Source organism: Crotalus tigris, unplaced genomic scaffold (assembly GCF_016545835.1).
Source record: "Crotalus tigris isolate CLP2741 ecotype Arizona unplaced genomic scaffold, ASM1654583v1 scf7180000018172.2679963, whole genome shotgun sequence".
Lineage (NCBI taxonomy): Eukaryota > Metazoa > Chordata > Lepidosauria > Squamata > Viperidae > Crotalus > Crotalus tigris.
This window is the reverse complement of record NW_024096864.1, coordinates 2,208,652-2,222,003: the sequence shown is the minus strand read 5'-3', so window position 1 is coordinate 2,222,003 and position 13,352 is coordinate 2,208,652. Positions and strand designations below refer to the sequence as shown.

The window sequence follows — 13,352 nt, the reverse complement described above, 5'->3', positions numbered from 1 at the left end:
TGGGCTGACAGGCTCCTGAATGGAAAATAACTCCATGTACGATAGACTTGCGGGGCCGGCGCGTTGTGCAATAAGTTCACATGGTGCAATAAGATTGTGTGTTTGTTGTCATTGTGAGCTATGATGGGGGGGGGGGTGCACGAAGGGAGGCTCAGCCAATCTCATTGTGCACATGTTGTACTTTGACAATAAAGGATTTGATTGATTGATTGATTGAAACAGTCAGAATAGCTAGCCAATTGAACATGCGCAGGAGATGCTGGCTGGTACCCCTGGTTATGTTCCAGATGGAAAACAACTGGTTGACCTCATGGAGGTGAACAACTGAAAGAACATTCCAGTGCTTGTGACTTGTGACAAAGGAATTAATATGCCACAGATTTTTCTTCTTCTTTTTATCAATGTGCTGGCTTTCGACTCTACTTTTTCTGTTGGGTTTCAAGGGGTTTCCTTTTTATTTCTTTAATCACTTTTTTTTCTACTAGTTTTTGTGGGCTATTAGTTTTGCAATGGAGGAAGAAGCAACCCTTTGATCCATTTTTTTTCTTACCCGTCACAGTTTGGGGGCTTAAATAATGGAATTCGTTCTCCTTTCCTAGCCTCACTGATCTAATCCACTCCTAACCAAATAAAAGCATGCGTAACATCGATCAAGAAGTCCTGCATCTTTCTAACTGTCTCAAATATTGCTTTTGTTTCAGCATGAGAAATTGTCGCCATCATAATGCTAATGGCAATTATGAAAAGTTTCTCAAGAACTAAGGAGAAACTTCCTGACACTGAGAACAATCAGTGGGACAACCTGCCTCCAGAAGTGGTGAATGCTCCAACACTGGAAGTTTTTAAGAAGAGACTGGACAGCCATTTGTCCGAAATGGTGTAGGGCTTCCTGCCTGAGCAGGGAGTTGGACTAGATGACCTCCAAGGTCCTTTCCAACTTTATTATTATTATTATTATTATTATTAATAATAATAATAATAATAATGATGATGATCATCGCACAGTCAACCAAATGTTCAGACTGGATTTGGCATTTTTGTCTACCTATCGAGTCCTTACCAAGGACCTGGGATGGGCAGATGTGGATGTTTGATGGTATTACAGATATCGTCGCTGGATGGAAGCAGTTCCAACTTTTGCAATTGACTAATAGCGAATTTGTCAATGCCAATGGTGTTTAAGTGGTGCTCCAGTTGTTTTGGGATTGCACCCAAGGAGCCTATTACTATTGATACTACCCTTGCTTGCTTTTGCTACAGTCTTTCTATTTCTATTTGTAGGTCTTTATATTTTGTTATCTTCTCCAGTTCTTTCTCGTTTATTCTGCTGTCTCCAGGCACTGCCACGTCCACTATCCAGACTTTTTTGTCTTTCCTATCAACAATTGTTAAGTCCGGGGTGCTTGTCTGTTTGAATTCTGAAGTCCCACAGCAGTTTAACTTTATCATTTTCTATGTTTTTCTCTATTTTATGATCCCACCAGTTCTTGCTTACAGGCAAATGATATTTCTTGCAGATCTTCCAATGCACCATTGTTGCCACTTTGTCATGCCGCTGCTTGTAGTCAGTCTGTGCGATCTTCTTCTTCTTCTTCTTCTTCTTCTTCTTCTTCTTCTTCTTCTTCTTCTTCTTCTTCTTCTTCTTCTTCTTCTTCTTCTTCTTCTTCTTCTTCTTCTTCTTCTTCTTCTTCTTCTTCTTCTTCTTCTTATTATTATTATTATTATTATTACTACTACTACTACAGTGGCAGCTGCTGATTTGAAAAATACAGGCCCAAAATCCCAGTGAGAAGAAGTCCTCCATTTACTTCTAAACTTGTTAGAAGATATAGCTCTTCATGAGTGAAATAAAAAGTAAAGTTTCCCATTGCATGGCCCATATTAAAAAGCTTCTCCATCAAATAATGCCTGTAATCACAGGTAAGTATGACTGTGCTATCTACAGATAACACTTTCTCCCACTTTACTTTTCATCGCTTTCCCCCTCTTTAATCCTATGCTCCCTGCCAACCTCAAGAAGCCTGTATGACACTAAACTGCTTAGTCTTTAAAGAGCTCAAAAATTCTTCCCAAGACCGGTATATAAAAAAATCTTGACTTATATTGTTAGGATGTAGCTTTGCCTTCAGCTATCAGTGCATCCTTGCCCTTAAGAAGGATGGATGAACCATGCTTATTAGCTTTAGAGTTGTAAAGTGCCCTATTATTTCACCAGCCAGGTGCTTTATTTATTTATCCGAGCCATGCCCAGCTATTCTTTTCAACTACTGATAACAAGGAGTAGCGTCAACTGCAAAGCATGAAACCCCAAGGGTCTTCAGAGTAATATACCCATGGGTTTTGCAGGCTATAGACAAGTGATGCATTCTATGTTCTATAGGCTTCTCACAATCATAGCTTTGCACTAAGACAGTCACCCCAGGCAGTTCTTTCTAAAAGAAGCCACTGTAGGAACACTGATGAATTAGGGTTATGAATGTTTCATGGGCACCTCCAAAAGTCTTGAAAAGCTACCTAGAGGTTTTGAAAACAGGGATACTTTCAAACTCCCAAGTTCTTTCTTAAGCACGTCAAGAGTTTTACTGCAGGAAACTTAAAACACCAGCTGCTGTTTTGTAGTCTATCAATACATCATCATCATTTGTCTTCATCGTATCTGGAAGTTACACGCCGGTTGGCACTTAATGTCAGACATAAAGAACTAAACGCGGAAATAAAGTTTTCAACTTATGGATGAGTAACAAGGGAGAAGGTGTATATACCTCTTGAAGTTTCTTCTAAATATATAAGAGGCTAGGTGCTTGGGTGAGACAGAGATCACTTCCCTGACACTAAAAAATCCACAGAAATGACTGGAACAGTTGGCTGTCCTCTATGGCAACATGAATATAGGCATTTGCATCGTTGTCTCAGCTGTAACAGCATATAATTAGGAGTCCCAAGAGCTGGCTTGGCTTGAAATATGTACTTAGGGGACAAAGATTTTGCTGACAAATGCCAATAAAACGGGGAAACTGGCATTTGATACCAAAGAGAAACGAAACAAGCATTTTGCTTGAAAAATGCAAAAGCACTTTGCAGTATTTTTGAGACAGTTGGTTTCGACCTTCCCAAGTTGACATTTTTCAGGCGGGTTGTGTTAGACCCTTTATTATCTGCTTGTGAGTTGAGAATTATGAAAACAGTTATCTATCATAGCTAGAGGTAGTCAGAGGGGGCCAGGATAAATTCCTCTGTCTTTTCACTGAACAGCTTTGCTGCTGAAGCCAGATTTCAGTGTATCTCTTATTTAATGAAAGAAAGATTTATATACATCAGTGTTGCGGGCCCAATTGGCAAAAGAAAGCTGGCATTGGATGGAAACATGCAGAAGAGGCCTTCATCCTGCAGTGGATAGACAATGGCTAAAATGATGATGATGAAGTTTCTTTAAGATTCAAAGCCTAACCTAGTGCAAGGCTTTGAGTCCTCCAGTTATTTTGGACAGATGTTCTAGTAACCTCTGCTTGATGGGGTGCAAACTAAGGGGACTCTGCAGAGAATACAAAAACATTGGTTTATTTATGGTAACAGGGTTTAGTTACATCATTTGATTCCTCTTACTCATCTTATCCTAAACTTAAACTTATGTCTAGACTAATGAAGAGAAGGACGAGGGGTGACAGGATAGCGGTGTTCCAATATCTCAGGGGCTGCCCCAAAGGAGAGGGAGTCAAGCTGTTCTCCAAAGCGCCTGAAGGCAGAACAAGAAGCAATGGATGGAAACTAATCAAGGAGAGAAGCAACCTAGAACTAAGGAGAAACTTCCTGACAGTTAGAACAATTAACCAGTGGAACAACCTTTCTCTAGAAATTGCAAATGCTCCAACACTGGAAGTTTTTAAGAAGAGACTGGACAGCCATTTGTCTGAAATGGTATAAGGCTTCCTGCCTGAGCAGGGGGTTGGACTAGATGATCTCCAAGGTCTCTTCCAATTTCTTCTTCTTCTTCTTCTTCTTCTTCTTCTTCTTCTTCTTCTTCTTCTTCTCTTCTTCTTCTTCTTCTTCTTCTTCTTCCTCTTCTCCTCCTCCTCCTCCTCCTCCTCCTCCTCCTCCTCCTCCTTCTTCTTCTCCTCCTCCTCCTCCTCCTCCTTCTCCTTCTTCTTCTTTGTTGTCGTTGTTGTAGTCAGGATGTAGTTAAAGACATGCTTTCTAAACTATGCAGGTTTGTTTATTTTCACTCATCTTGGTAATTTGCAAACAAAAATGGCATTCTCTGCTTCTTTTCCTAGCAATTACAGGTGGTTGTTGACTGAGCCCAAAATTTCAGTTGCTAAGTGAAACAATAGTTAAATGAATGACTCCAGGATCCTGCAACTGTCATAAATATGAAGCAGTGGCCAAGCGTCTGAATTCTGATCACATGATCAGGGGGATGCTGCAATGGTTGTAAGTGTGAAAAACAGTCATAAGTCACTTTTTTCAGTCATCGTAACTTTAAATGGCCCCGAAATGAACTGTTGTAAGTTGAGGACTACCTGTTTATTCCTGACAGAACAAGCCATTTAGAGAAAGCAGCTGAACACTGGAATGAAGGACATTTGCAAGTGGAAAAAAAATCATGTCGAACGTATTCCTTTCTATTCCTTCATGCGGATCATCCTAGCTTCAATTCAGTGATATTTTCAAAGCTGGAATCACGGCATTAATCATAAACAGATTGTTTTCCATCGCTTTGTCTTGCTCTTTTAGAAAAGATTAGGTGGCGGATGATTCATGACTTTTCAGCTAATGAAATTTAAGAACTTTTTGTTTATCTCGGGGGTCAAATTATGGGGCGCGCACAAAGAATTGGGTAGGATTATAACGACAATCAAGGCCATCGTTGACACCCTTTTCCTAATATAAAAATAGTTGAGGAGGGATATTGCAGAAAGTAGTGGAACTAATTTAAGTATGACTCACTTTCGGGAACTAAAAATGATGGGTTCAATTATTTTGCCTCATTTTTTTCTCAGGCTTACACTATTCTATAAGTGCTCACAGCAATATTTCAATCTTGCTCAGCAAATATTTAATTCCTTCCAGAAGTGAGACGTTCCTGTTACAAAAGGTAAGAAAAAAACACACACAGAGAGGGGAAAAAAAAATTGTAAGAGTTACCTAACTAAAACACACTTTCAGGATATTGATAGCTATGTCCAAGGAAAGGTGAGATGTCAACAAAGGTGAAATATCTAGAAGGAAAGCAGGATCTGTGAAGAATGACTGGAAGAATCAGGTATGTTCACCTGAAGACCAAATGATCAAAATTTGGGGCTGCCACAAAGAGGAGGGGGGGGGTCAACTTATTTTCCAAAGCACCTGAAGGCAGGACAAGAAGCAATGGATGGAAACTAATTAAGGAGAGAAGCAACCTAGAACAGTGGTGGTGAACCTATGGCACGTGTGCCAGAGGCGGCACTCAGGGCCCTCTCTGTTGGCACGCACACCACCACTGCCAGCAGCAGGTCCATCAGGCCACCACCGCTGCCTGGAGCAGGAGCCTCACCAACCATTGTCGATTTGTGGACTGGAAGAAAAGGGAGGGGGAAGCATTTTACATGGTGGATACGTGCACGGGGCTGTGAACACGCACACGTTGCAAATGGGGTGGGGCTAGTGCTTGTGTGATACTCACTAGCCCGGCCCCGTTCTTGCATGGTACGGCGCCTTTTATCTGCACCCTGCGGCATGGCGGCAGCCATTTTTGCGCCTTGCAACATGGTGGCCCATTTTTGCACCCCGGGTTTTTGCATGGCAAAGGCAGCACTTAGAGGTGCCTCCCTGCCCTCCCGAAGGCACCACAATGCTGATGCAGCCCTGGCACTTTGCGATAAATAAGTGGGTTTTAGGTTGCAGTTTGGGCACTCGGGTCTCTAAAAGGTTCGCCATCACTGACATAGAAATAAGGAGAAATTTCCTGACAGTGAGAACAAATAATCAGTGAAACGGCTTTGCCTCCAGAAGTTGTGGGTGCTCCACAATTTTAAAGAAGAGATTGGACAACCATTTGTCTGAAATGGCACAAGGCGTTCTGCTTGAGCAGGGGGTTGGACTAGATGACCTCAAAGGTCCCTTCCAACTCTCTGTTATTCTGACAAAATGAAAGCAGTGCCTTCAAATATCGTAATTCCATAATAATTCCAATTTGACTCATTGTTTCATGGAACCCAGAGATAGAAGTTATAAGAAACCTCTTTCAACTAATTTTTGAAAAATTTTTTTTTTCATCAATAAGGTTTGTTTCCTACTGCAGCAAATTCCTTGGAGACGTCCTACGTGCTCCTTCCTGAAAATGCTGAAGCAAAAACTATACAGACATTCATCAAGGGGCAGATTCTGTACATGGAAAACTTGGCTGGAGCAAAAGGCTTTCCCCAACGCTATAATGCTAGGGCTCTGAAGATGAGATTAAACATCAAGATTTCAAAATATGCAGATGTACCTGTTTTCTATCGATTTTCACAGCTCGTTGAAACCAGAGTGTAACATCAATCATAATTTAGCACAATCTATTTATAAACATTCCTAAATTTCTATCTGGAGGAGGAATCCACTTCCCATGTGTGGCACAGATGTTAAAGCTTTAGAGCAGGACCAGAGAGAAATAATTTCAAATCCAACCTCAGCCATGGGTGACTTAAGTTTGGATAGTCAGTTTCTGTCTGATCAACTTACCTCACAGTATAAGCTGCCCTGAGCTTCATAAAAGCTAACAAAGCAATTTTAAAAAGTATAAGTATTATACTCACCACTCTGTGTATTCAAAATATGGTGTTTGTCCAAGGACCAGCCCCCTAGATTTGAAGCATCCAACTCAAATCCTTGCAATGTTACAGTCCTTTTCTCCCATAGAATCAAATCAGCACAGCTCTCATATTCGTAACCCACCGAGACTATGGAGACATAAAATGCAACAGATCATAGCTAGTAGTTCATCAATTGCCTTGGGTAGGTCTAAGAGCAGTCAACTGGTAATAAAGTACTCCAGAAGAAAACCACCTTACAACATTAGTGTCTTTGTGTATTTGATTTTGAATAAGGTAAAAAGATTCACTTTTCATCCATTTTTCTTGAGAAGGACCTGGTCTAGTAGCAATGGAGTCAGTGGTGGGATTCAGCCGGTTCGCACCACTTCGGCAGAACTGGTAGCTAATTTTTTTTGTTACCCAGGCCCAGAACGGACTTCTGGAAGCAGCATCCACACAGAGAACCGGTTGTTCACATATTTGAATCCCACCACTGAATGGAGTAGAAGCCATCTTAGAAGGATGAGAAAGAGGTCACATTTCACTAGTGTTGGCACTTCCAGGTTGAAAGGATTAACCGGTGATGCCCAGGTGGGGGCTCCTTTAATGTACCCAGCAGGAGCTGGAGCAAAGGACAGGAGCTCACCCCGCACCATGGTAGCACTTGGGTCTCAAACACAGACTTGCTAACTTCCAACTCAGCAGCCCTAACCATGTGTGCCACTGCATTCTTATATGAGAAAGAGATGCCAAGTTCTTTAGGAAGGTTAACTTCTGTGCCTTATTGCTGCCAATCATGACACAAAGTCATGGTCTAGGAAGCCCTTTAAACTTTGATTCCCCACCACTACTCCTCTGCCCAAAGAAGCACTGAAGAGTTTGATTGCAACCATGAAGACATGAAGGCCCCAGAACTGTGGAGAGCTCTATCCATTCTTCTTGAAGGATTATGGACTATCATGCTCTTCTGTTTTTCTTCAAAGTCAGTGTATACTATGCAACTACGCAAATGTTAGGTGGTCCCCAGCTTGGGAACACATTTGAGACCGGAATTTCCATGGCTAAGTATAGCATTTGTTAAGTGAGTTGTGCCTGATTTTATGACTTATTTTGCCAAGTTGTTAAGCAAACCATTGCAATTAGGTGACTCACGTGGTCAGTAAGCAAATCTGGCTTCTCCCATTGACCTTTCCTTGTCAGGAGCCAGTGGGGAAGATTGCAGAAGGTGAACACATGGCCCTGGTATGTTGCAACTGTCAAAAATACATGTACCTGAATTTTGTTCACATGACCGTGGGGATGCTTTGATGGTCATAATTTTTTGCACTCCATCACTGGAGATTTTTAAGAAGAGGCTAGACAGTCACTTGTCTGAGATGGTATAGGTTCTTCTGCTTGAGCAGGGGGCTGGACTAGAAGACTTCCAAGGTTGTACTCTACTCTACTCTACTCTACTCTACTCTACTCTACTCTACTCTATTCTGTATTTCTATTCTATTCTATTCTATTCTATTCTATTCTATTCTATTCTATTCTATTCTATTCTATTCTATTCTATTCTATTCTACTCTACTCTACTCTACTCTACTCTACTCTATTCTATTCTAAATAGTCAACTTCCTCCCATGATGGGATTCCAAGGATATTGGGTGGTACCTCAGGGACACTGGATGTTCTCTGGGGAACTATCCATGATCCTAATGGCCTACTGAGGCAATTGGGTTAACCGTACATATGTTCCATCAAGACTATCACTGGATTCCTATTAACAATAAATATGATGAACAGTTGTAGGTCACATTTTTAATGCTGTTGTAACTCTGAACCATTGCTCAACGAATGATTGTAAGTTGGGGACTATTCGTATTTTTGTTTTTAAACTTACCAAACCTGGATCAGCAAGTATGTTCTAATTACAAAAAAAGAAAAAAGAGGAAAACTACAGTGTATAAGTCTAAATAAGGAATCTGCATTGCTGCTTAGTCTGAGTATTTGGTTGGTGATTACTTTCTTTTTAAAGAAATGAAAACAAAAAAACACGAGCCAGGTAATCAGGTATTCAATCTATTCTATGACATTCTTATTAAGGGGGCTGAGATTAAACCTTGCAATTTAAAGATAACTCGGAGTAACTCTTTCAAACCTTAAAAGTCAACAGGGACAAGAGAAGCTATAAAACATGTCATAGTAACAACAACAACAAGGAGGAAATAGCTTTTGCACTGCCAATTTTTCCTCTATTTCATTATCGTGACAAATACAGCCAATTCTTTGCCGCTGGAGCTGATTCCCTGATTCTCTGGGACGACCACAGACTATCTGCTGAAAGTGCAGAGGCTCAAGAGTATACGGGAAGGGGAAAAAAATCCCCCATCTAAAAGATATAATTGCTCTCTACTGCTGGAGGGAAAAGCTCCAGTTGTAAATAAATTAAAAAAAAATGTTTTTTTGGGAGGCAGAGGTAGCAAATTTAAAAGGAAGAACTGTGCTGCACAGCGAAGCATTACAGTAATGGAACAACCTTGGGCTTATGAAGAGAAATGAATACTTTCTGACTTGCCATGGCTCTGGGGGGGGGGGGGACTTAATCCAGAAGTCATTCTTCCGGATCATTTGGAAATCTTAAAGGTTGAACTCTGGACATTTTGTACTCAAACAGATGGCCTACGATGGGATTCCACGCCCACCTTCTGCTGAACAGAGAAGTTGTTTCAGTGGTATCCAGCAATCATCTTAAGAAGGTAAATGATGCTTTGAGGCTTCTTCCCTTGTTTTAGCCACCAATTTGTATCAGCTCTGAAATTGTCACAGTGGTGCTATCTTCCCGAGGGCAAGAACTTTCATAACGTTGCTCCAGGCAAAGGCAGAAAAGGATGCATAGGTGAAAACCTCCATGCTCATCCAGAGGTTTCAGGATGCTGCCCAGTTGTTGCTTCCGGATTATAGGTGAGTATAAGGGCAGGCTAAAAGAACAAATAGCCAGGTCATTCCCCAAGTCCATTGTACTTGGGGAAGGAGAGTTTCATGGTCACCAAAACTGCACAAAGTCGCAAAATAGGAGCAAATGAAAAAGCTAAGGCAGCTTGGGACTTTGGAATCTGAACAAATAAGCACCTGCCACATAAAAAACAGACTTAACAATTGTTGATAGGAAAGACAAAAAGTCTGCACAGTGGATGTCGCAGGCTTGGAAAAAGCAGATAGAAGAGAAAGAACTGGAGAACAATCACAAAATATAGATACCTGCAATTAGAAGTAGAACATTATGTGACAACCTAGACCAACAGTAATAGATGCCTTGGGTGAAATCCCAGAACATCTGGAGCCTCACTTGAACACCAACAGCATTGACAAAATCCCCATCAATCAATTGCAAAAGACAGCTTTATTGGGAACAGCCTACAACTTGCTATGATGCCTTTAATACCATCAAACAACACCTGCCTATCTCAAGTCCTTGGGAAGGACTTAATGGGTGGACCAAAATGCTAAAATCCAGCCTAAGCACCTGGCCGACATTATGATCATAATGATTACACTTAACATGCATGTAAATTAAACTTTAATTAAACCAGTATGGCACCTGATTTCCAAGGAATCGAGATGGATCACAACAATCAAACACAACCATTATTTAATTTATTTCATTTCTACAGCTGCTCACCTCAGCCCAGTGACAGTTTAAACAATTGAAAACAGTAGAGAAATAAATACATACAGCACCTGAGAAAATTATCATAATAATTGTATAGCTAAGAAATGGGGCCCTTAATACATTCAGGGCACCAGATCTAGGCCCATAACCAGGTTTTTAAAACCTTATGAAAGGCCAGCAGGATTGGGATCACTCTAATCAAGGAAGGAAGGAAGGAAGGAAGGAAGGAAGGAAGGAAGGAAGGATACTCCAAAGGGCAGGGTTTACAGAAGAGAAGGCATGCCAACAACTGGTTGTTTAAATGAAGGAACTCAAAGCACATTAAGCCTTCAAGATCAAGTCGATTGGGTAGATAGTTTGGAACACAGCAGGTTCAATGATGGAATATATCTATTTTTTTAATGACCCTGTAATCCCTTGCACGGGGGTGGAGTCGGGATGGCTGAATGGACCTTGCGTGTTTACTGGCTGGATGCCCTTCCTGATGCCTATGTGGAGTTCACAGCAGACAATTACTCATTGCGCCCAGAGAGAGAAATATCTCCTGCTACCTAGGATCAAACTTTCAGCCTCCTAAATGTAAAGCAAGAGCTCCATCACTATGTCACTCGATGCAAGATATCTAACACATTGAGTGAAATCAGAAAGATTCATTTTGGGAGTTGAAGATAGCTGTGTGAAGATCCGAAATTGGGACAGTTCATTTACAAAGTGCTTGGCGTGTTTATGATCCATAATAATTTCAGTTGTTAAGCTAGTAACACACTTGTTAAAGTGAATCAGGCTTCCCCACTGACTTTGCTTGTGAGAAGGTCGCAAAAGGTGTCACTTGTAACTTCAAATAGTCACTAAACAAATGGCTGTATAAGTCGAGGACTGTATTTACAACATTTTCAGTATTATTGTCTTCAAGAATAGAGGCCTTTTCAGTCTCTTTCTCCCAATTTGGTATAGTTGATAGCGGCACAGCAGACATTTCCACAGAGTACATGCTCGAATTTGTTCAATTTCTAGTGTGATGCATGGATGGCTAACCTGAGACTTTGGCTTCGAGATGTTAAAAAAATGAAAGTCGACATCTAAGACAGGAGTCTGTGCTCTCGCTCACGTCTCACATCATGTGCAAAATATGTTTGCTCAGTTAATTGCATTTGCACTTTTAAAACTGCCTTCAACTTGAATGTAGGGGTTATTGCACGCAAAAGAGACCTTGATCAATCTGAGAGGGCAATTGAAATAGGCTTTCCACTGGCTTGATGAATATGGGAAAGCTGCTGGGAATCCCAGTTTTTCAGTGCAGTTCTTCCATCCTGCAGAGTACCAAGTTGCACTCAAATTTAGTTATTAATTCAATTTATGTTTTTGCCTTTTCAGTCAAACCTCTCTTACATCAAACGACAAGTTGCAAAAAGTATAAGATTCAGTTTTATTGAAATGAGAAATAGCCACCTGTTGGTCTTTGGTGTGCTTTCCTCCTTTGGTTAATTTGCAAAGAGAGGATTAGACATTTTATTTCTGTTCTAGGTTAACCACCTACCTATCTTCAACATAAAATGGTAATAGCTCTGAGCTGTGAAATGTTTGGAAATAGACTTACTTGGCTGAATCACAGTAAAGTTTGACATATGGTCCTCTGATATTTCAGGCGAAGAAAAGAATGGGAAAGATGCAAAGCCTGTTTCCAGGCCCTGTGTAGCAGGAAGGAAGGAAGGAAGGAAGGAAGGAAGGAAGGAAGGAAGGAAGGAAGGAAGGAAGGAAGGAAGGAAGGAAGGAAGGAAGGTAGAAGGAAGGAGGGAAGGAAGGAAGGAATCTAATGTCTCTCGTCTGTCTATCTATCTATCTATCTATCTATCTATCTATCTATCTATCTATCACCTATCTATCTATCTATCTATCTATCTATCTATCTATCTATCTATCTATCTATCTATCTATCTATCTATCTATCATCACTGCTCTGGTCTACATATAGAATCCAGGAAACTGTAATAGGATTTTCTTAAGCCTCTTTTATAATGAGTTAATTAAGGTGGGGTTTCGGTGAACACTTTCTCCCAGATGTGTCTTCCCCTGGGCTGAATTGCTATTTATGAGATAATCTGTCAACTCATCTGCCTCCAGCTTTCCCACCATCACCCATCTGCACTACAAATCCGACTGTGCTGAGTCAAAACTTTCTTAATTCAATCAGGGCTCTACATTGCAGCTGGCTAATTATAATTTATTCCCCTGGGATTAGGACACATTGGTGGGAAACTCCGGTTAAATGTCAACTGTGAGAAACCAGAAAAAGACTATAAGGAGGAACTGAAGTCAAAAGCTGCTTGAGAAATCTAGAAAGATGACACGTCAGTGTCTTTCCTGACCTTTTTAGATCTGGAATGTGGTGTGTATTTTGGCTGTTTCTCGCCCTGAGCTGGTAGTCCTCAATTTACAACCATTCATTTAGTGACCATCCAAAATTACAAGGGCACTGAAAACAGTGGCTTTTGACCGTTTTTCACACGACCGTTCTGGCATCCCCATGGTCGCGTGATTAAAATTCAGATACTATGACAACTGTGTCATATTTATGACGGTTGCACTGTCCCAGGGTCAGGTGATCTACCTTTTACAACTTTCTGACAAGCAAAGTCAGTGGGGAAGCCAGATTCACTTAACAACCGCATTGCTAACTTAACAACTGCAGTGATTCCCCTTAACAACTGTGGCGAGAAAGCTCGTAAAATAGGGCAAAAGATCACTTAACAATGATTTCATTTAGCAACAGAAGTTTTGGGCTCAATTGTGGTTCAAAGTCAAGGACTACCTGTGGTTCAGCATACTTTCTGAGCTTTTGTTTTCAATTTTCCCTGAATTTCTGGACTGTTATGGTTTCAGATGCTCGAATGCTTCCTATCTTCTCCGGTGCTAATAGTGTCACTTAA

General features: G+C 40.9%; 1 protein-coding gene across 5 annotated transcripts in view; it reads right to left on the bottom strand.

The window, feature by feature from the left end:
• Positions 1–13,352, bottom strand: part of TENM1 (teneurin transmembrane protein 1) — a 324,284-nt gene that overhangs the window by 56,111 nt on the left and 254,821 nt on the right. For all 5 annotated transcript variants that reach the window (XM_039348752.1, XM_039348748.1, XM_039348751.1 and 2 more), the window contains exon 18: positions 6,774–6,917. In XM_039348752.1, the coding sequence (XP_039204686.1) occupies positions 6,774–6,917 (144 nt within the window). The remainder of the gene's footprint in view (positions 1–6,773; positions 6,918–13,352) is intronic.